The sequence below is a fragment of the Cinclus cinclus genome, chromosome 9 (assembly GCF_963662255.1).
Source record: "Cinclus cinclus chromosome 9, bCinCin1.1, whole genome shotgun sequence".
In the NCBI taxonomy this organism is placed as follows: domain Eukaryota; kingdom Metazoa; phylum Chordata; class Aves; order Passeriformes; family Cinclidae; genus Cinclus; species Cinclus cinclus.
This window is the reverse complement of record NC_085054.1, coordinates 21,078,208-21,099,631: the sequence shown is the minus strand read 5'-3', so window position 1 is coordinate 21,099,631 and position 21,424 is coordinate 21,078,208. Positions and strand designations below refer to the sequence as shown.

Genomic DNA, 21,424 nt, shown 5'->3' with positions numbered 1-21,424 from the left:
AAGGGGAAACAGAGGACAAAGTGATTATTGCATAACAGATTTCTTGAGGAGTATGTACAGTTTTCATGCACAAGAGCTACTTGAGGGGATTTAGGAGCAGTGAAAAAGAAGATGGAACATGTCTGAATATAAACCTACTGAGAGTTTACAGTTCCCCCTTAGAAATACATATGTGCTATGCCAGTGTTTGGCAAAGAAGGTGGAAGCGGGGAATGCCTCCCCTCTGCTCTTCAAACCATCCCAGGCTGAGGTCTGGCAGCAAAGCGCTGTGTGTGTCCAGCCCCGCGGCTGATCCCGCCCAGCCAGCCCCACGCCCTGCTGCAGCTCTCCTCATTAGCAAAGGCACCCGTGGGAGCTGCTTTTTGAGCAATACTGACATGTCTCTGATGCTGGATAAGGTTTTCAGGTTTATTTGGAAGAGAATAAACATGCTGCAGTCAATCAGGCCTTGAGCTGATGTGAAATTAAAGTGGATGACCAAGCAGCTCAGAAACACACCCTGCCAGGACTGAGGGGCTGCATGCTCTGCAAGCAGCTGGGTTCGGTGGGCAGGCTTGGTCACACAGGGGTCAGCTGTGTCCCCTGGGGTTAAGTGAAACTTGAGAGGCAAGTAGAGAGTTATTCAGAGCCCCTGAGAATATGTTCTCAGTGCTTGCACAGGAGGATCTAGTGAGGCTTTTTCACTTGTGTTGTCCTCTCTCATTCTGTCAGGCTCAGACTCTCCCTGTTTTATGAGACCCAGGTGAGCTCAAGATAGACACCAACACCTCCAAGTGAATGGAGACTGTGTGCATGGTTGTTTCGTGCTACCATAAAACTGTGTTCCAAACACCAGATGGGAGGTTCAGTCACACCAGGTGTGCTAGCAGCAGCATGTGGCTGCTTGGCTACAGTAGATGAATGCCTGCACTGTGTCTGGTGCCCTTGCACCATAAATGTGCTCATCACCCAGCCTGGGTGAAGTCTACAATTTGTCAGCTGGCATCAAATTCTTCCTACTGTAACACAGGTGTTGATGCCATCAGGTCTAAATGACTCCCCCAAACCCAAAGGGACTCAAACCCAAGCCTTCAATTGTTTTCCCGAGGTCTGTCAAACACCCCTGACCCAACAATATGTACATAAATAATCTATTTCCTCGCATACTGCCAAGTCCATCTTGCTCCATATTTGTTTCTCTGGTGGGTTTTACTTCCTCCCCTGCTCTGAGTGGGAGAGCTGACAGCACCTCTTGAGTATTTCCAGCACGGCAGCTTTTTACTGACATAGTCCCAGCCTGCAGCCACAGCATGTCTTGCATTCCTGCAAAGTATGCTTCTCTCAACTTCAGTGGGAATTCAGAAGTTTTAATAATCTGGAATTTCAAAGAGTTGTTAGATAGTGACTCAGACTTAAATGCCAATTTAAATAACTTCCCTTGTGACTCCCAACTTACCCGCATATGGAATAGCTCCCATTCAAACCAGTGTTTGAAGGCTTAATTAAACCAGAAGGAAGGCACATATGTAAGAGACTGGATGTTACTAAAACATGCAGCCTCATTCAGAACCGCTGACAAATTTTTCAAGTCAATTGAATTTTTTCCTGTAAGAGGAAAAAATGCTCTAAAACCTTTAAAAGCTTTAAAATGCTAACACATTACATGGAAGGAAGAAATGCAGAGGTCATATTGAGCTGGTGTTCAAAAGCATACAAATCTGCTTCATGTGGCACTCCTGAAGTTTCTAATAATCTTGTTTTGGACAAGTCTTACTGCCTGTGCTCCCTCAGCCTGGTAAGCCAAGCCAATTCTACCACACAAATCCAATGCCAGCCCTGGTGCCCTGGCCCATCCCAGTCTGGCTGCAGGAGCTGCAGTGACCTCCAGCTGTACATTCCAACTGAGTGGAGCAGCACCTGGCTCCAGTTCCAGAACCCTTCCCTGAAGCAACAGAAGCTGTGAAGGTGCCTTCTACCATGTCTTGGCCTCTGCAACTTGGGAGAACACCACAGAGCTGCAAGGCCCCTGTGCAGTTCCTGCAGCTGCACCCGTGCAAAGCACTGCTGCAGACACTGACCTGTAGCAGAGTGCCTTCAGCAAGCAGGAGAGCTGCAGCAGGGCACTGACACAGCTCTCCTCCTCCTCGAGGATGAATTTAGCTCCCTTAGGAGGTGAGGCTGGGCCTCTGGAATTTCGCTGTGAGAAGTTCTGAAGGTAAGCAGCCAGTGCTCTGCCCACCCAAGCATGTGTGCCAGCAGCGGGTGTCACAGTGACAGGCTCCCACAGCTGGCCTCCATATGCACCCAGAGGCAAAGAGAGGCAAGCAGAGCTTTCATTTCATTACAGTGCATTCAGAAAGCTCTTAACAAAATCAACTTCCCACACTGGCTCTAAATGCAAACTGCATTGAGAAGAGCAGCAGCACGTATTCAGGATTTAAAATTCTGCATTTTATTCACAGCTTGTTGTGGGGTGAAGAAAATGCTATCAGTGGTTGTTGCTTAACCTGCTGCATGCTCCCACGTGAACTAAGATAAATGGCACAGTATCTGGACTATCCAAACAGAAAATAAAATAAAAATCAGGTATTCTAAAGGGACATAATTTGGAACAGCTTAGATATTATGGTCATTTATTTCTCCGGTTGAAGCTGCCAGTTTGGAGTACACCAATCATCTCTGCTTGTAAGCAGTGGACTACTAGTTTTAAACTTTATTTCCTGACACTGAATTTGCTCCTGGAAAACCTTACTGGCGCCTGTTGCTCAGCAGAAGTGCATTGTTGCATCCTGCAGCAAAGCTCTGAGAATCCTGCAGCAGCTGTGATGGGGAAACCCAGAATGTGCAGAAATGAAAGGGCTTTGGAAGATGAGTGTAAACAGACAATGCTAATAACCCTAATTAAGAAATTAAGTTTTGCTGCAAGTCCCATAAATGTTACTTTACAAGCCTGGTAACACCAAATTAATTCAGGGCAAAACCTTTCTCTTTCAACAAGTAAATCCAGCAATACTGAAGCAAAATTCTGAGAAAGTCTGAGTTCCTCTCTTGCAACCAGCTGAGATGGAGAATTAAGGCAGATTCTCCTTGCTGCTGGTTCCTCCTGAGGTACCACGAGAAATGGCACCCAGCACTAGAGCCTGTGCCAGAAAGTAAGGAACAGCTGATGGAAACTGCTTTCACACCCTCACCAGCCTCCCTTCTCCTGGGCTCCATCTACAGCAGACTGAGTTATGATCTGGACTCTGATTTATCCTTTGTGATCAATAACTGCATCTTCACAAACCTCAGATTTATATCTTAGTCAAAAATAACAAGCTCCTAGTCAGAGTAACTGATCTGACATTTTTATATTCCTTGTGGAACTTTCCAGGTTACTGTATTTGTAGCAGCATACATTGTAACAACAAATAATAGTGAACAAATAATCACATCATTTATTCTACATGCAAATTCATTATTTACCCTACCTAGGAAATTTTGCTTCATAGTAAAAAGCAATTGTGATTAAAATAAATCCCTAATTGAAACGCCCATTCAAGTTAATTTTTTAGAGTTGCATGGTACACAAACACAGCACAGCTTGTAATTCCCAAGTAAGTCTCCTTGGTGCCAAAGTTGAATTATTCAATTTACAAACTAGGAAGAGCCTTAGAGTTTTTATAGAGGGCAAAGTGTGTAGACAGAAATAATGCCTGCTACTATCAAAGCTGACTGCAGAAAGTCTGCAAGCAGCACTCGGTGCAGCTTTCCTCCTTTGAAGAGACCTGGAATCTGATTTTGCGTTTGTTATTTTGCTAGCCCTGGGCAGACTGACTTTCTGAACAGATGCAAGAGGAGCAGCCCAGATCTATTGCATGTGGGGGAACAAGGTTCCAGCTGGCTCAGGGGGAAGGTTTTCTTTCTGTTTGTGCTGAAGGAGCAGGACATCACAAAAACAGTGACTCATTTGATGATGGACCTGATTCATCTTTTAATGCACTTGTAATTCAAGAGCTTGGGACAGCGTCTAAGGCAAGTTACACCTTAAAAACACGACAGCAGAATGTCACTGGATTTCAAACATTCTTTATTTTATATTTGCTGCCATAGAAAGTACTCAAACAGCACTGTCATCAGTGTCAGTGGGAAAAAGGAACATGGGTCTTCTTCTCCTGAAGATGTCAGGTACATTAAGAAGTCAGTCCAAAATCCTGGTGTTAAGTACAAAAAGCAACTGTTTGAATTATAAAATACTGTATATACAGATATAAAAATGTTTCAGAAAGCGTCCCACAAAGTTTCTGAACTTTCAAGAGCAAATCTTCAGCAGAGTAAGTAGGTTGTCGTCTTCAAAAGGTGAGCATCAGTTCATTAGAGCAGAATGTCTCAAATCTTTCTCTTCCTATGTTACAGGTGACAGACTTTGATTTTCATCCCAGACAGGGATAACGTGGTGATCCTAGTATTAAGGTGTTTTTTTCCTGGAGCTATTAATTTAACAAGCACACTCTCTATATATAAAAATGGAATTTCAAAGAAATTTATACAACAGCTAGATTTTATAAAAATATAGATCTATTAACTTTACACCAGGAATTATCCAAGGTAAGTTTTCATTTTCTTAGCCATTAGAAATTAATTGTTATCCTTTGGAATCCTATCTATGGCTAGAATGTAAACTAAAATAATGTGAAGTTATTAGCTGGTAAAGCGAGTTTGAAGAATCTCATCGTGTGGGGGTTTTTTTTGGGGCCAAAATGAACAAACTACTGCATTCTGCAGAGCTCATCCTGTGGGGTGCTGGACATAGGATATACTGCACAGTACATGTAAACTTATTCCAGAATTTTCACCTAATTCAGTGTCAAAACCCAAACAAAAAACATTCCCACTGTCCTTACTCTAGGAACAAAAAAACCCCAAAAAACAAAAAACAAACAAACAAAAAAACAAAACAAAAACACAAATAAATAAAATTAGACAGTATTTATATTTTGCTGTACTGTGTTAACTCTTTACTGTGTAAGTGAAGGCAATAATGAATAATACAGCCATGTGATGAGGGAATGTAAACTGAACACATATGGGAAAAAACAGACTTCTACAGCTGTGTGTATATATATATATTTATATATATCTATATATATACATCTACATCGCAGTTATAACTGTCACCTCACAAAAGAGATTCAATGGACTGAACAATCTTCTATAAATTTCCCCAGCTGGAGTTCTTCAGGAAGAACTGGCTTTCAGCTTGGACAGCAGCATTTCATTCTTCCGGCATTCCTGTGAACAGAGAGCAAACACGTAAGGAGGAATTGCTCTTAACTCTGCTACCTGGATCTCCACATCAACAGAACCAAACCCTTTCTTTCATTTTGAAACAGCTCCAAAATCCAAAAAGCAGCCTGGAGCGAGTGATGCGTTGAAGATAATTCTGATTGATCCATTATGTTATTCCAATGGCAATGGCATGCAAGCCAGAAGGAACACTGCTTCACCACCCCTCTGAAGTTGTTACATGTAACTAAAGCAAATTCAGCTTCTTACTTATAAACAGAATAAATGTGAAATGGAGATTACTTGTAGATGATCTGGAACTTCACAGGACAGTTTGCAAAAGTATCAGTGCTCAGGGAACACCTCTCAGTCAGGAAATGTATTTACATTAAGTACACCTGTGTTCAGTACCACAACCATGACTTCTTTTATTTTTAAGGGTAGCAGAGTTGAGCAAAAATTCCCTCACATGGCACTGGAAGAAAAATAGGTAAAAAACCTAAAAGGAAATCTACCTAAATTCTGCAAGTAGATGTAAAATTCTGTATGTCAGACAAGTCTGCTGAACAGCCCTGCCATTCTGCCAGAGTACAGTGTCTGAAACAGGAAGGAACTGTCTCAGAACAAAGCAGGAATAATTACACAAAGATGTTTTTCCTCGAACATATGAAGCCAAATAACAATTTTGCCTGCAACATTCCTTTTCACTCATTCATTCTCATGGAGACAGCAAGTAACAGAAGCTCATGATGATTAAAAGCTTGGGAAAGGCTAAATCAATGAAGTGTTATACAGTGCTTTCACAGTCATCAGGCAACAAGGCTGGTTCCTGAAGATTAATGACCAAGACCCTGCATTTCCTCCTTATTCACTCACATTTCCACACCCCTCTTTGCTCAAATAGCTAACTGCTCACAGATCTTCAAGAGTTCCACTTGAAAACCTAAATACACCACTTGCTTATAACTTCTCCCTGTAACATGGACAGATGCCCATCCAGCAGTGAAAGAACTCCCAGAATCAAATTCAGAGTCCAAGGTTCACAGGGAGAAAACGACCAACATACATCATGAACATGGTGTGATAAGCATCATACCAGGAAATCTTGTTTTTTCTTGAAATCTTGCATATATTGATGCACAGCTCACGTCAAAATGGGTCACTGAACACAACAGCTGAACATAGCAGAAGTGTTCCTACCTCTTTAAATTCTTTCACTGTTTTGAAGTAAAGCCTCTGTTTCTCTAGAAGCTCTAAGTATTCATCATTCAACTGGTCTCTTCTCATTTTGTTTTCTTGCTTCTTCTTTTCCATCTGTTGGTATGCAGGAAGGGCAAGAGATCATATGTATGGGATACACATGGACACACTGCATAAGGAACAACTATCTATAACACACAAGGGGAGACAGATACTTAATAAATGATACCCTGCCTCGTGCTGGCAATGCAATGAACATTTAGGTCAGCTCTTAAAAATTAAAAGCCTGATGCTGAAGTCTCAGTACCAGTGGCACTGTAGGTGCAACAGGGACAAGGGCACATGATGCTTAGGACTCTGAGGTGCTGCTGACCCTCCTCAGCAGCAGAAAGCAGCTTCAGTCAGCTCCCACAGTCTGAGAAACTGTGCCTGAAGTGCAGGTCTGACTGTACCCACACAGTCCAAATGGATGAGTTCTCACTGATTTCAGTGGCATTCAGCTGTCTCAGGCATTTAAATCACTACACTGCCAGTAATGAAGTTGAGGGGTGTAAGATTGCTGTCAGGACAGAGGTGTTATAACACCTCTGTCATACTCTATTCATTGACATTTAGTGGTGAGAAGTTTCTGAGGAATGTGAAAAGAAATACTTGTTCGTTGCTTGCCTAATTTGCACCTCATGTAATGGATCTTTCTGTGCACAATTATTATCCAAGAAGCTTAGCTGAGATAATTCCCAGATTGTAGCAAAGGAAATGAGAGGAGTCAGACCTTCATTCGATTCTGTTTGATGCCTTCTACAATCTGCTCCATCTGCCGCAAAAACTGCTCCCGAGATCCAGACGATGCCATGGCTCTGGAAAGAAGGAAAGGGAACACCTGACAGGGATGTGGGACACCATGTCTCAGCTGCAGCTGTCTTGCACATCTACCCATGTCCAAAGTTGTCACTTAGCGTTCTGTGTAAAAATTCACCCTTTGAATCACTGGTACCACGGACAGTGCAGCTCTTCAGCTGGTGTAGGCTACCAAAGAGATGGGCACAGAGAGAGAGCTCAGAGCCCATCACAGGTGTTCTCCCTGTCAGCTCAAGTCTGTTCCTTGCTCTCATGTGCTGTACAGAAATCAACTGCTAATAGCTAAATTAAAACATGTTTTTAAGAAAAGCCTCCGTTGTGAATAGTAAGAAGGTGAATAGAGGTCTAGGAGAACAGCAAATTTTGGACAAAATAATTTCACACTGAAATAGGGAAAGCCTAGAAGTCATTTTAGACCTCAAAATCATTAGAGAAAAATAAACACTGGCTGTTTCACAGACTGATTATTTGACCATGAACTTCCAAGGCAACCACAGTTTTACCTAGACTCCACACAATATCAAAACCTTTAAATAGGTCCCAGTCTAATGTTTTGTACATAATATAATAACCACAACTCCACAAAAAGGAGGAAAATATTTAAATTAATTCCAGGAAAATTATGACTGAATTTCCACATCTAAAGAGTCAGATATTAAAAACATATGTTGGCTATAAAAGTTACATAATCCCAAGTCTATGATTCCCAAAACTGGCTTCAACAGAGTTAATAAACTATTCTATAAATCAGTTTATGACTATAAAATCTAAGAAATTTTTAGTCTCTATAACTGATGCCCATTCCCATTTATCCAACCAACTCTACCACTCCTTGCAACTATTAAGAGATAAAGAACCATAACTTACTGGTGGAAGTTGTCATAGATAGAATTCAGTAAGTTAACCTGTGAGTTGGAAAAAAATGAAGAAAATACACATTTTCTGGTATGAGTTTCTACAGACAGTAAGATGAATTTTAGTTTCTAAAAAAGTTACTGTACAGATAATGTCCTCAAAAGCAAACAAATGTACAAAAATCACCACAAGCTGTCTTTCAGAAGATAAGCCACAATCCTTCTGATTTAGTAAAATCTATCCCACTGGTAGAATATCAGAAGCAGAAGTGTTGAACCACAACTGAGATTTTTAATTTTACTGGCACTCCATTATACCACTGAGAGTTTTTCAGCATGATGCCTTCCCAAACTAAAGCAATAAAGTAAAATGTCCTGTACACGTGTTCAACATGTGTTGAAATTTTACTTAAAAGCACCTTGCAGATGCTGGTCCAGTGTTTAACAGTGACTGTGCACAAGCACATCACAACTAAACAGGAAAAAAGCCCACTTTTGCCTCAACAGATTCTGAAGAACAATTTCCACATAAGGCTCTGAAGACTCCAAGCAGTGCAGGAGCAGCAGGTGAAATTTCTGTACTGCTTTCGTTGTGCAGATGAGGTTTGCAGGTTTCCTACAGCCATGTATCATTACTCACTTGGCTTATGTGTATTTTACTGGATGCTAAAAGATAAACTCCTAAAAAGTACAGAGTGGCATTTCAGAGGTCTGGCTTCTCTTACAAGACAGTAACATTGCACTGAGTGAAGACAAAAACAGACATTTATAACAGCATCCCAGGAATATTTTGCTGCTTGTAGAAATTCCCACAACTAATAAACCTATATGGAATACATCCTATGTAACTTGCCTTTGATTTTTTCCTGTGTTTTACATATTTCTGAGAACATTAAAATTCAACAACTGGCAATTAATGTGAGACTTCCTCTCAGCTTTGAATATATCTTGCAAGCCTCCTGTGGTTAAGTCTTCCAAGCAGTTTCTCCTTTTGATAAGTATTTGAAGACTTCTGCACTAGGCAAACCCAAGGGCTGCAAACAGAATCACCTGCCCCGCTGCCACAGAAAGCTGAACTCATCTCTCCCAAATCTCAAATCTTCCACCTGAACAAGACAGCAATAAGTAGGCATGGCAGAATCTGCAGGTGTTCCTGACCTTCCCTTGGAAAATTCAAACAAATTCTGAGCAGATTTCCAAGCAGTCAAGGTCCTTAATAATTCCTGTTATTTACAGCAGTGAAATTTATTGTATTACTCATCAATATTTGCCATGTTCACACCTCTGCCTAAAGATACCTCCATTGAGCCTGTGCTTGAGAATATAATTACAGTTTATACCACAACATTTTCGAGCCAGGAAAAGTAACCCTGCACAGCAGTGCTGCACAGCCACTGCACAGGAAGAGTGTGGATGTGTTACACTGCAATGAATCAGCATGCACACCCCAACACTGAAAGACATTATGAAAAAAATTACTTTTAAAACCTTTCCAAAAATGCATGTTTCTCAAAATAGAGTTAAAGATGAGCCATGATCACAGAGACCTTTCATGTCAGAACTAAAACCCTCACAGCCTAAATTCAACTGTACAATAATTCTTACTATTGTTGTTTCAAAGCAATGATGCTCAGTGCATTTTACAAAAGGGCTGGTTTGGGGAGGAAAAAGGGGAAAAAAATCTCCCCAAAACCCATGAACAAGACAAAATGCAAGTATATTCCAGAAATCTTTGTGAGGCACAAATGCCAAAGACTTTAATACACTACTAGACAATATTTACTTGCTGAAACCTTGGTTCTAATATTAAATGCATCTCAAGGAAATCTCAGTGATATTATACATTTAACTAAGTTAAGATGGCATCAGAAGACACTCAGAATTCCCCTGTGAATGAACCCCCAAAAGACATCGCCCTATTTTGGCAAAAGTACTCCCAGTTTATACAACAGTGAAATATATCTGTTCTATAATCTGTTTCTATATTCTATATAATCTGCTTTTTATGTCCCGTTCCAAAACCAGTGTCTCTATAAGTTTTAAATTTTCAGGTTTGCCCTGAAAAAAACATGAAACCAAAGATAAAACAAAAACCCCAAACAAATAAATCTGTATTAAATGGTAATGTGGGGGAGAAGTTAAAGTAACGTTAAGTAATAATAGCTTTAATAATAATAATAAAAATGCATTTTTTAAAATATGGTATATGACTTTTCTGAATGGAAAAACTGAAAACTACCTAACATGGATTAGAATCAGCTGCATAAGGGAAGGAAATGGCTGCTCATGATCTCCAAAACAGGATGTGAAAGGACACTGGAAATTGTCTTTACACAGTCAGAAATTTGACCACTGCTTGTCTCACAAACTGAAAAAAAAAAAGTATCTTAATAATGAAAAGCTCACTAATCTGTTCTTATTTTATTAGAATAAACAGAGAAATCTGAGGTATCAAAAAAAATTTGTATTTTAAAAGTAAAGCTGTAATTTTTATCTACTCCTGTTTCCTCCTATTTCTCCATCTTTACTGAAATCAGACATATGTCATCGCGAAAAAAGAAGACTGAAATCTCTCAGTTATGCCCAAGAAAGAAGTGAGCTCTACATAGACAGGAGAGGGGGGAAAAATATTCTTTCATGAAAACTACTCTTCTGACCCAGTAAAATCACCAGCAAATGAAGTGTAGGCAGCTCAGACCCTGAGAACTAAGTCTAATGTTGCTGACAGCAGCTGGAATTTGCTGTGGTCCGAGTTCATAATAAAAGGTATTGACTAAAGGAGAAAAAAAAGGGTGATTTGGTGCTGATAGCAAGACAGAGTTATTTGCTGATCAAATGTTAGTCATGTTTCAGGAGCACAGTGAGTAGTTTAAATATGCTGTACTAACAGCAATTCTTTTACAACACAGACCATTTCCCCTCCAAGATTACAAATATTCTTATGAATCAGTTGTTCCATTTTTGTTTACAACGACCAGTAACTCTGCTCCAATAGGACTAAATATGGTGAAAGCCAAGCAAAAATTTTTTATTTCCTTCCTCACAGACTGAATACTGAGAAAATAGAAATAAAATTTCCTTACCTCCTTTTCCAAATATACTTTCTTATCGTCCAGTGTATTATAAAGAGTGAAAAACTGCTTTGTTTCTTTGTGAGTTGCTGAGACTGCAAACAAAAAAAAGGGGGTAGAGTAATAAAAGAATATGAGGTAAAATGGAATCTGTAAAAATACTCTGTAGGCTTTGTGTAACATATTTTCCACTATCAATAATGGAACACACTAATGTACATGCAGAAGGAACATCCTTCCAGAGTTTCTCTCAGCAGGGCTTCCAGCTATCATCTCTAATAAGAGCAACACAGCTCAGTGTCTAAATTAAGCCCCAACTGCTGACAGCCCTTTCTGCCAACACACATTGGCACCATCAGCTGCCTGCTCCTGCTTCCTTCCCAAGCTTCACCCTGACACCACCCAGGCAGCTGTACTTTGCCTGTGGTATTGGAAGGGCACAGGCTTGGAAGGCACAGTGAAGAGCAGATAATCTTGGTAGTACTGCATGAAAAAAAGTGCATTAGACTATAAATGTCAAGCTACGCATGTGCAAGATGCCCAACAAAGCTTTTGCCGTTTTAAAGACTTTTTATCTTCTTACAATCTATGTGTGGTGCAGAACCAAACAGTTTCTGATTTAGGTGGTTACAGCAGATGTTGGTCAGAGCTCAGCTGGGAAGGCAAGGCTCAGACATGATGTGTCATGATACTCAGATCTGCTCAGTGTTCCTCTAGTCTTTAGCTCTTCAATGCCTAAGGAAATCCAATATATTTGTGACTCCCAAGGAAAGAGTTCAACAGGCAGCAAAAGTAATTCTGGCCAGAAACCAGAAGCTGGAAAAAAGAAATGTGGGTTAAAAAATGATAAACCTTAGTGAAATGCTCATTAGTCTGGGATTTGCAGAATGAAGGAGGCCAAATGAAAGAGGCCTTTCCCAAACCATTTCCTTCATGCAACTCTTGCTGTTCTTTCAGCAGCTCTGGTAGTCACAAGTCTTTCATGAGTTGATTCCACATAACAACTTTCAAGATTTCCACTGTGTTGGAAACTTGTGCTAACTTAGGGAACCTTATGGGCACACACCAGAACCCATGCAGGGTAAAACAGACAAAGGGAGAACAGGAAGAAGGAACCAATTGGCTCATTGATTCTCTTGAATGTTTTCAATGGAAGAGATTCAGTTAGGTCAAACCAAAACACTGAATATTGTAACTGAAAAGGATTCTGGTACAAAAATCACAAAGTCACTGAAATTTGAAGTTAGTGCTGAAGATTGTCCTCTAACCCCTTAAAGCAAAGTTCAAAAAACATATGTTTTGGCAACTGAAGGTCACCTGAATCTAACTAAATGAAAAGCCTCTAAAACCTCCAAAAATATCACAATTCACAGAAAAACTGGCTAGATAGTTCCATCTCATTTCTCTAGAATCTTAGCCTGTATCATACAGGTTCCCAACCATGACTGAGCAGTGTGTTATTCTGAGATACTACTCACACTTTGTACTTTAGAAAACAAAGTTCCATAAAATTCAAAACACCTTAGAGCTACACGCAGAGCTGCACAAGTGTCTTTGATGCTGGTCTCTCTGTACTTCAGATATAAAGGAAGCTCCATCTTCTGAGCAGGTAGCTCTGACCAGAGACTTTGCATTAGACATGACAGAGAATGTGTAGAAAATTTAATGAAAAACAACGAAGTTACTTCTAGTTGGACTTGATTAAATAAACTGCAAGGCACAGCAAAGAGGGGGAAGAAGTACTGGACCTCTTCCATATAGTGAGTTAGACAATACACGTGGAAGACAGCACAGGACAGTGGCACTGGAGAGGCCTCACCAGGGTAAGGGATATGGATCACACTCAGACAACCAGTTTGGAACTGCTCACCCTTCCAGAGCTTGGTTCACACGCACATTTAATAAATGCAGAGTATCTCTGAATCATTAGCTTGGTTTTCTTATGCTAACATACAAGCTAGTTAAATATACACCAGCATGCATACTCGTCTGCTATCAGTGTAATAAAACAATTTTGAAATTTTATTCCATTTGCATCTTTTCCAATTTTAAAATTTCTGATCACAACAGCTAAAGACAATTTGTATTCTTCTCCTACCAAGATACTGCAGGATTGTGTTAATGAAAAATGAAAGAAACCAATCCTTTCAAGTGACTGTTTTAACTTTGTAGTTCTTGACAATCTTTGGTTCAGAACCAGTTATGGCATGTCAGTGGAAACAATAAAAGCAATCTAATGGTAAGGCAAATTAATTAAACATGATTCAAACTTACAGCAACCTCATTTGTAAATGGCACATTAAGAACTTTCAAAACACACTGGCCATTAACCTAAATGACAGAACCTGCTGCAAACAAAATTTAGTCCAGAGATCTTGCACACTAATTTTCACCCTCAGGAAAATTCTTAAAAGCCCAGCTTATAAAACCTCATCAATATTATGTGTAATGTGAACACCAAAAACCTTTAAAATATCACCAAATTAATAAGTGCTGTTGTTATATGCCATATGTTTAAAATACAACTGCCCTCCTTTCAGGGCTGTAGCCTTCAGCAGGATGGTCCTGCTTGATATACATACCCTGACTGTAAAGTTCAATAAATCTCTTCTGATACTGTGTGAGCTCAGCTCGGCTGGGTACTTCATCAATCTTGCGTTGTAAAATGGCTATTTCTCTGTTTCTTCGTGCCTGAATAGAAAGTCAGGAGGGGAGAAAACAAAGCCTCTTCTTGTTCTCTTCTTAAAATGGATGAAGCCCCCAAGCAACACTTTGTTATTAAATAATTGACTTTAAAAACAAAAAGCATTGGCTGAGGGATCAATTTTTTTTTTTTTGCAATTGATTTGTGACAGAAACACATGCTAAAATTAGAACAACAGAACAAAGTATTAGAAGTTACAAGATAAGACAAACATCAACAATTTTGTACAAGTAAGAACACCGAGTTACTCACCAGTAGCAGGCGGATCTTCTGCAGTTTCTCTTTCTCAGCTTTGTACTGCTGTTCTATGATCTTATTTGGTTCCTGGAAGTTGAGAACCCAAAACAATTGTGTATTACAGTAGCATATGAGAGCTGCAGTGCAAAAGTGGGCAGATTTGGTTTGTTTTCTGGTTTTGCCTATAGTTGGCTCCCACAATAACACCACCCTTTGTTTTTTCTTTTTTAAAATAATACTTCATGATCTGTATTAAAAGCCTGACATCAAGTGCTTAAACAAGGGCATTTAGATATTTTAAATTTTAAAATATCAACAGTTTTTGCACTGTTTCACAACAGTCACACTGTAAAAGAAGATACACATCCAAAGATTGTTAGTACCCTTTGTCTGAGTGTTCATACTTTGATTCAGTGATGGGGTTAAGAATAAACAAGGCACCTGAATAGAACACAAACCCTCTGGCATGTGTTCTAGACTTCCTGCAGTGTGGATTTCAAGGTAAATTTGTTAGCAAGAAAAAGCTAAGATTTTGGTTTGCACTTTAATTTTTTCATGCTATGTTGAGGAGGACAGCAGCATCATGGAAGTTGTAATCTGCCTTGTTCCAGAGGCATGAATGCATCAAATGTTTACCCACTGAAAGTAGAGTCATTGAAGCTTTTCCTTTTCTGTTCATTCATTATTCATTGCCATCAGACTGGATGCACTTGTGTTACAGCCTAACTTCTGACAGCTACTCACTGCATGCAGTGCACTGAGCTCTTGTTTTCATCCTTCAGACAACCCCACTTCTAAGAAAAAAACAACCAAACCAGATATTCTTCCTGAGGAAGACCTCTTTCTGTCAGACATATGCACAGCTCTTAGCACAACACCCAGAGATTCTTCTCTGGTACTACAAAGAAAGAAGTAAAAGGCACAAAGAGCCCCATGGATTCTGCGCAAATAACAGAAAATGCTGTTGCTGTTTTCAGACTCCTGTATTTCCAGGATTATTAGCCTGAACTGTGGCTTTATAGAGCTTTTTAGATACTCCAGCAGATACTTTCATGCTTACAAGAATGTCCCAAAATTCAGAAAGACTTACACATTTCAAAATGCAATCTGAACATAAGAACTTAGGACTTTTGCTATTACCTGTTCCTCCCCATTTTCCACTGCTTCAGCTTTCAAATTCTCAATATTTTGTTGTAGTCTCTCCATTTCTTCCTTTAAAACAAACAGAAGTTGATTTTTTTAAAGTGAGACCTCTTCTCTTAAGAAGGGAGAGAAGGATCTTGACAACAAACACTTCTAACAAAATTTCAGAGCTGACCACACACGTAATATTTACGTTTGGAAGATTAAACAGCATTCCCTGCTTAAGGGTAAGCCACCATTAATATTCATTATATTCAACTGTCTGCTTTTATCAAACACAGGAAGAGATTTCTTACTTGCAAATATACCAGATCCAGCTAAGACAACTAAAGAGTGACATGCAAAATAAAACTGAAGAAGCAAAGCAACATTAGAACAGTGTGACATGGGAAAGTGATATATGGCATTTGGAGAAATGAATGAAACAAAAGTTTCTTGCAAGGAAGTTTCCTTTAGAGCTTTCCAAGGGAGTACATGTGGGGAAAGCAATGTTATATACTCAGTCTAGGTCTTAGAACACTATTTAATTCTTTTCATCCTATTAAATTCCATCCACTATCGTTTGAACAGAAGGAGATGAAAACACTTCTCTGATCCAATCTCTGGGCAGTCCATAGAGAGCAGTAGCAGGACACCAAACATAGCACCTAAGCAGTAAAACTCAAACATGCTCTGAAAACTGCAACAGCTCCATCTCCTTGTCTCATTTGGTGGCTGGCTCCAAAGGTGGGGCCTTGCTGACCCCTCCTCTTTGGCACCCCTCAGGTCACTTACCCAGGGAGAGATGATCCATGTCAGGCTGTGACAGCACAGGTGGGTGTCCAGTACAGCCCAACCCCACACTCACACTTTAGCAGAATGGGAGAAGAGCCACCAGAGCCACAGCTCTGACCAGCACAAGGCTGGCGTGGTGTCTAGGACCTGCCCTGTATTGAGGAAGGACACACCAGCACAGAACCTTCCTCACTGCTCCCTGCTCCAGGGGTGCTAATATTCAATACAAACCTGGAGTCAATGGTACCTGGAGGCTGGGGTGTGGGACAGATGACAGACAGGCACACACAGCACTACTGTAAAGTGCTTATTTACCAAGTTTTAAATTAATCCTTCTAGGAGACATTGGAACTTACCCTACAATGTGCTTTGAACTCTTGCTCTTGGCTTTTCAGGTTTTCATTCATGGCCACTAGTGCTCGCAGACTCTGTAATATGCTAAATTTGAAGATCCAGTAAACTAGGTTAGATTTTTAGTTTCTGATTTAAACAGATGGAGAATCAATATATATTAAAACAAGCTTAGTTCTAAATAAGTTTACAATAAAATCTGGGTAAATTAAAACTCCACATATCAGCACTGATATACCAAGGTCAAAATAAAGTTGGAGTGTTACACTGAGTGTGTCATTCTGATGGCTTTGCTATGTTACAACCTCATTACAGTGAAAGTTTTGAGAGACTTCTGTTTAATTTATGTGAGATGAAGGCTTTGAATATGAACAAACTAAATCAAGAAGGCCTCATCTACTTGTCAGACATGTCTAGCATTCTTCTGCTTTAAACACCTACAATTATTTTGAACTACAGACTGACACTTTTCATTCTGACTGAATCCTATTGTAATATTTCCCTGTCTGTGGAAAGCAAGCTGGAGAATTGTTTTAATTTTTATATTTTAGTTATTTGTTTAGGTTGACGAAACGAGAAACATTGAATGACTCATTTAAAAAAAAAACATTATTTTTCATAATTTTAAAGGTAACAAAAGAACAAACTTACCTAGAATCTGCTTGGGATTCTATTGTTTCTAAGGCTGCCAATTCCTTGTCCAGCTTTTCACTGTAACTCTTAACCTAAGGGTTACAATTAATAATAAATTGATAAATAATAGATTGACTTCCCCACACCATGAAATCAGTGAGTTAAGCTGACAAACACTGTTTAATACATCCCTTCACACACAGAATTTCTCAAAAAGTTTTAGCTATAAACAGCACAGAAAAAAACAAAGATTACCTCTGTTAATGTCTTTTTTGCTTCGGTACACTTTGCCTGCAGATCAGCACATTTAGCTTGCAACTGTTATGAAAGAGAAAAAAAAGAGTTGGATTCTATATTCACACTAAATACACCTGTAATGCAGAACAGAGAATATGAGCTGTTCATAATGGTTGTCTGTCAAACAGCAGGCCAAGCATAACAAACACTGTCTTTTCTTGTCAGCTACTTCTGCATCTGACTGCAAGTATTCTGAATGAATATTTAATTATGAACAGCAAACATTTGCCACCTGATCTTTTAGGTGTATAAAGTCCCAGAATAAACAACAGCTTTTACAAAATAGAGGCCAACAGAATGGTGACTTAGTGGACAAAATCTCTGCTAAACTGCTTGAACTTTTCTAGCCTGGTTGTACTGGCATACTTTCACACCAGGGTAAGAATTAGCCCCATTTTATACTTCTCCAAGTAAGTCAGGGCAGTTCAAGACTTGCACAGAAGCACCACAGCACCAAATCCCAGACATTTCCAGACCAAATAACCAAGCTACTTTATGGTTTTCTTCTGTGTAACTATGGAAAGTCTAATAAGGCAGTTAGCAAAATATGTATTACAATCAAATATTAGGTATTTCACTTGTCAATTAATTAACAGAGGCTAATTTTAGAAGAATATACCTGTTTAAACTCCTTGTGATTTAAGATATCATTTCAAAGAGTAAGAACAAAAATAGGATGAGGTTAACAAAAGTGGAGCAACAGTGAGCAAACAAAAAATGCACATGTAGCTCAGTTCCACTTCCTTTCATGCTGCTTTAGTTTGCTGTTCGCAACACAGAGCTGTGAGTTAATGCTCCACTATTCCCTTTCCACAGCACAATTTATAAAAGAAAGCTTTTTAGTCTAACTAACTGAAAAAAAATTTAAGTCTGCAGTCCACATCTCATGAAAACTGACATGAATTGTTAGTTTTGAGAAATCTTTCCAAAACTTTCTGCAGTATTGAAGCCAGAACTCCATAAATATTTTTATAAAAGGTGGGGTTCTTGACTGTCACTGATTTCAAAAGCTGCTTTTGGCAAGTGGTTAGTAAGATTAAGCCAGGAAATTTTTATTTTAGTGAAGTGATAAAAGGATTATACTTGGCTTACAGCTGTCAGGACATTTTTTTTTCCCCATATAAAAACAGCACTGAGATTGTTATGCACTGAAAACATGCCGCACAGAATTAAAGGGCCCTCAACTGTTAAAATGGCAAAAGCACGGTCCTCCCCAGAATTAAGGCTGAGCTAACTGCCCCCAAGAACACAACCTGTTCTCACAATCCAAGGGAAATGCAAGCAAGACATTCAGAGAAATCAGTGTTCAGCATGACAAACTGCTGGTGCAGAAGATAGCTTGCAGGTATTTTCTGGATGGCAAAAGCTTTGTGATTAACCACTTTTATCAATGTTTTCTTGTTTACTACACACACAATACTTACATCTTCGAGGAGTTTGGTTTTTTGCAAAATCTGCTTGTTGAGAGATGCCACCTTCCTTCTGTGTTGCTGGGCAGCTCCAAGCCTTTCTGGTCGCTCCTCAGCAGAAAGCTCAGATTGCTGAAAAAGCAGTAACAACAGCCTTTTGGACCTCACAACACTGCTTTCTGCTTCTTCAGAAGCTCAGGAAGTACCAAAGTGGGACACACCTATGATATTCCTTATCAAGAACAGTGTCTCCCTAAAAGTTAGTGATTTACCTCATCAAAATAAGGAAGCAGTGGAACAAGACAATTATATTCCCAAATTTACAAGTAAAGTAAGCCAAAAAAGTCAGGTGCCCTGGGACACGTGGAAAATACTACAGTGTACTAGAAGATACTTTTTTTTTTTTCCCCCATCAGCATTATGGCTAAACCTGGTAGAGTTCTTCAATGGAAAACGTACAAGAGTACTAAAAAACACCTTAAGCTGTAGTATTCACTGAACTTGTTGAATCAGAGATGTTCTACACTCCAGTAACAAGTTTCAGAAGCCTTGAACAATAGTGCATTCTGAAACAGACATTTGGGTGCATCTTCAGGCTGAATAACAATACTCAGTGTGGTAGATGCATTTACCAGCCTGGGAGCTTTTTTTTTTGTGTGTGTGCACGTGTACTGCCGACACCAGCCTTTGAGAACTACTCAATCCTGCCTGCAGTGCCAAGAGTGTCTCATAAATGCATAATAGGGACAGCAATCTGGATCCAGTCTCCTCTTCTCTCTGAATTGTGAAAGCAAAGCTGACAGAAACATTCTTTATCAAAAATAACATTCATAATAGAAATTGTATATCTGCAGTAGACAAAAGAATCATTAAAAACCAGTGATAGCTTGATCTCTAAGGGATTATTTGTTTAAAAATTATTTGTACCTTTTGAAAGTTTTCACTTTAATACTTAAATCCATCTGTTTTGGTAATTTGCTTCAAGCACTCAGACTTCTTTTTTTCACTTAATCCATTTTCCAATATCTCATTAGCAAACCAGTTAATTTTCAAGTACCTCAAGTGCTAATTTACAGCCTGTCAAAGACTTCAATACTGAGTGCTTTTTGAATAATTACCAAATGTTGACAACTGCTACAATGCATAATCAGCTAAAATGCGACAAGAAGTGCGATATATTCTTCACTCGTATTTGCTTCTGGTTCCACGCTAGGCAGATGGGTAAGCATCTTAATTTTAAAGAAAATAAGAGGCAAAACCTGTCTTCCTCCTCTCCATTTTCTATGTAATTCATATTGAAGAGTATCTTAATGATCTGTTGTGTTTTTACATCCACAGCAAGAAAAGACAAATTCTGATGGCTTAACCCAACAATTCTCAGGCTTTCTTTCCTTTTGTTAGGGAAGGAGAAGTGCTTCTAAGCAACACCTGTGACCCTGAATTACTCAACAAATACACACTCAGTCTTACTTATTCCTCTCATTATTTAGTCAAATCACATTCTGTCATCATTTTATGCAATGCAAAACCTCATCCTCCTCACCATATATTTAGCCTCTTACATGTGTAAGATACAAATGGAGAAAAATGGAAATGCAAGAGAAACATGAGCTAAACCAGTCCGAGACTGATATTTGCAAAAACAGTAAAAATCCATACAGTACAGCTTTGGCATTAAAAAAGTGGATCACATCTCAAGAAGTGAACTTTACAGCTTGCTTTTTAAAAATGAGAAAGAACTATCACTGATGTCTCTGACTGTTTAAAGATATCCATTTGCTACTTGTTAATAATTTCCTGCCAGTATTTTTAGAAGGTGAGGACCAACAAAACAATCCCTGCTCCAGTTCATTCAGCAGGTAAACATGGCAGCAGAATGGAGGGGCAAATGCAGAAAATCCCAAGCACTGATCTTTGGAAAAATGCCTCTTGCAAGAAAGGTCCTGGCCCATGGCAACATCAGACCTAGAATTTGGCTTGTCAGATATCTACACTGAGCTTGTGGATTCTTATCAAGACTCTCATAAACAAATAAGCACTGCTGTGTTTGTTAGGATGTGTACAATTACCAGGAGCTAAGACCATTAGAATTATATCCAAACATTGCTGATGCTTCTATAAACTCTTTGATAACATCCCTAATTCTTTTCCTGGTGCATGCATACGTGCACAGAAATTCTATTTTTCTTTATCACATCCCATAGATTTGAAAAGTGGTCTATTTGTGGTTTGACTTGAATCAGTTCTTACTTTTCGGAGTATTAATCATTGTTCTACAATAATAGTCAAGGTCCTGCTCCCTTCTCTCAGAACAGAAGAAATGTAACATTGAAATATGACCCTTGGGCTTCTGTTCTTCCATTCTTTTATAATAAAGAAAGGCCGAGAATTTGCTGTTGAGCTATAGGGTTTATCTCCAGAATGGGAAAGCTCCATACCTCAAATGTGTCAACAAAAAGGAAGAAATATGAGAAGACTACTGGACAAGTAAGAGCGACCTATAACTCATATCTGGCAGTGATGTATTGTATGCATTAATTGCTTGAAGAACTAGATTTTCTTTCCACATTACGGCAAAAAACAATCACAGCTGAACACAGTAAATGGAGCAAACACACACATTTAATTGCTTTGACTTCTCAAAGCAAC

General features: G+C 39.2%; 1 protein-coding gene across 2 annotated transcripts in view; it reads right to left on the bottom strand.

Moving 5' to 3' along the window:
- Positions 1–4,037: 4,037 nt before the first annotated feature.
- Positions 4,038–21,424, bottom strand: part of CCDC93 (coiled-coil domain containing 93) — a 34,811-nt gene continuing 17,424 nt past the window's right edge. Inside the window, exons 12-23 of one of the 2 annotated variants that reach the window (XM_062498403.1) lie at positions 18,791–18,907; positions 17,325–17,387; positions 17,088–17,161; positions 16,442–16,523; positions 15,282–15,380; positions 14,184–14,255; positions 13,810–13,918; positions 11,240–11,322; positions 8,170–8,207; positions 7,217–7,301; positions 6,445–6,558; positions 4,038–5,250 (exon numbers count right to left, since the gene is read on the bottom strand). In XM_062498403.1, coding sequence (XP_062354387.1) covers positions 5,197–5,250; positions 6,445–6,558; positions 7,217–7,301; positions 8,170–8,207; positions 11,240–11,322; positions 13,810–13,918; positions 14,184–14,255; positions 15,282–15,380; positions 16,442–16,523; positions 17,088–17,161; positions 17,325–17,387; positions 18,791–18,907 — 990 coding nt within the window. In that variant the 3' untranslated portion in view covers positions 4,038–5,196. The remainder of the gene's footprint in view (positions 5,251–6,444; positions 6,559–7,216; positions 7,302–8,169; positions 8,208–11,239; positions 11,323–13,809; positions 13,919–14,183; positions 14,256–15,281; positions 15,381–16,441; positions 16,524–17,087; positions 17,162–17,324; positions 17,388–18,790; positions 18,908–21,424) is intronic. The other variant, XM_062498404.1, reaches the window with a different exon arrangement.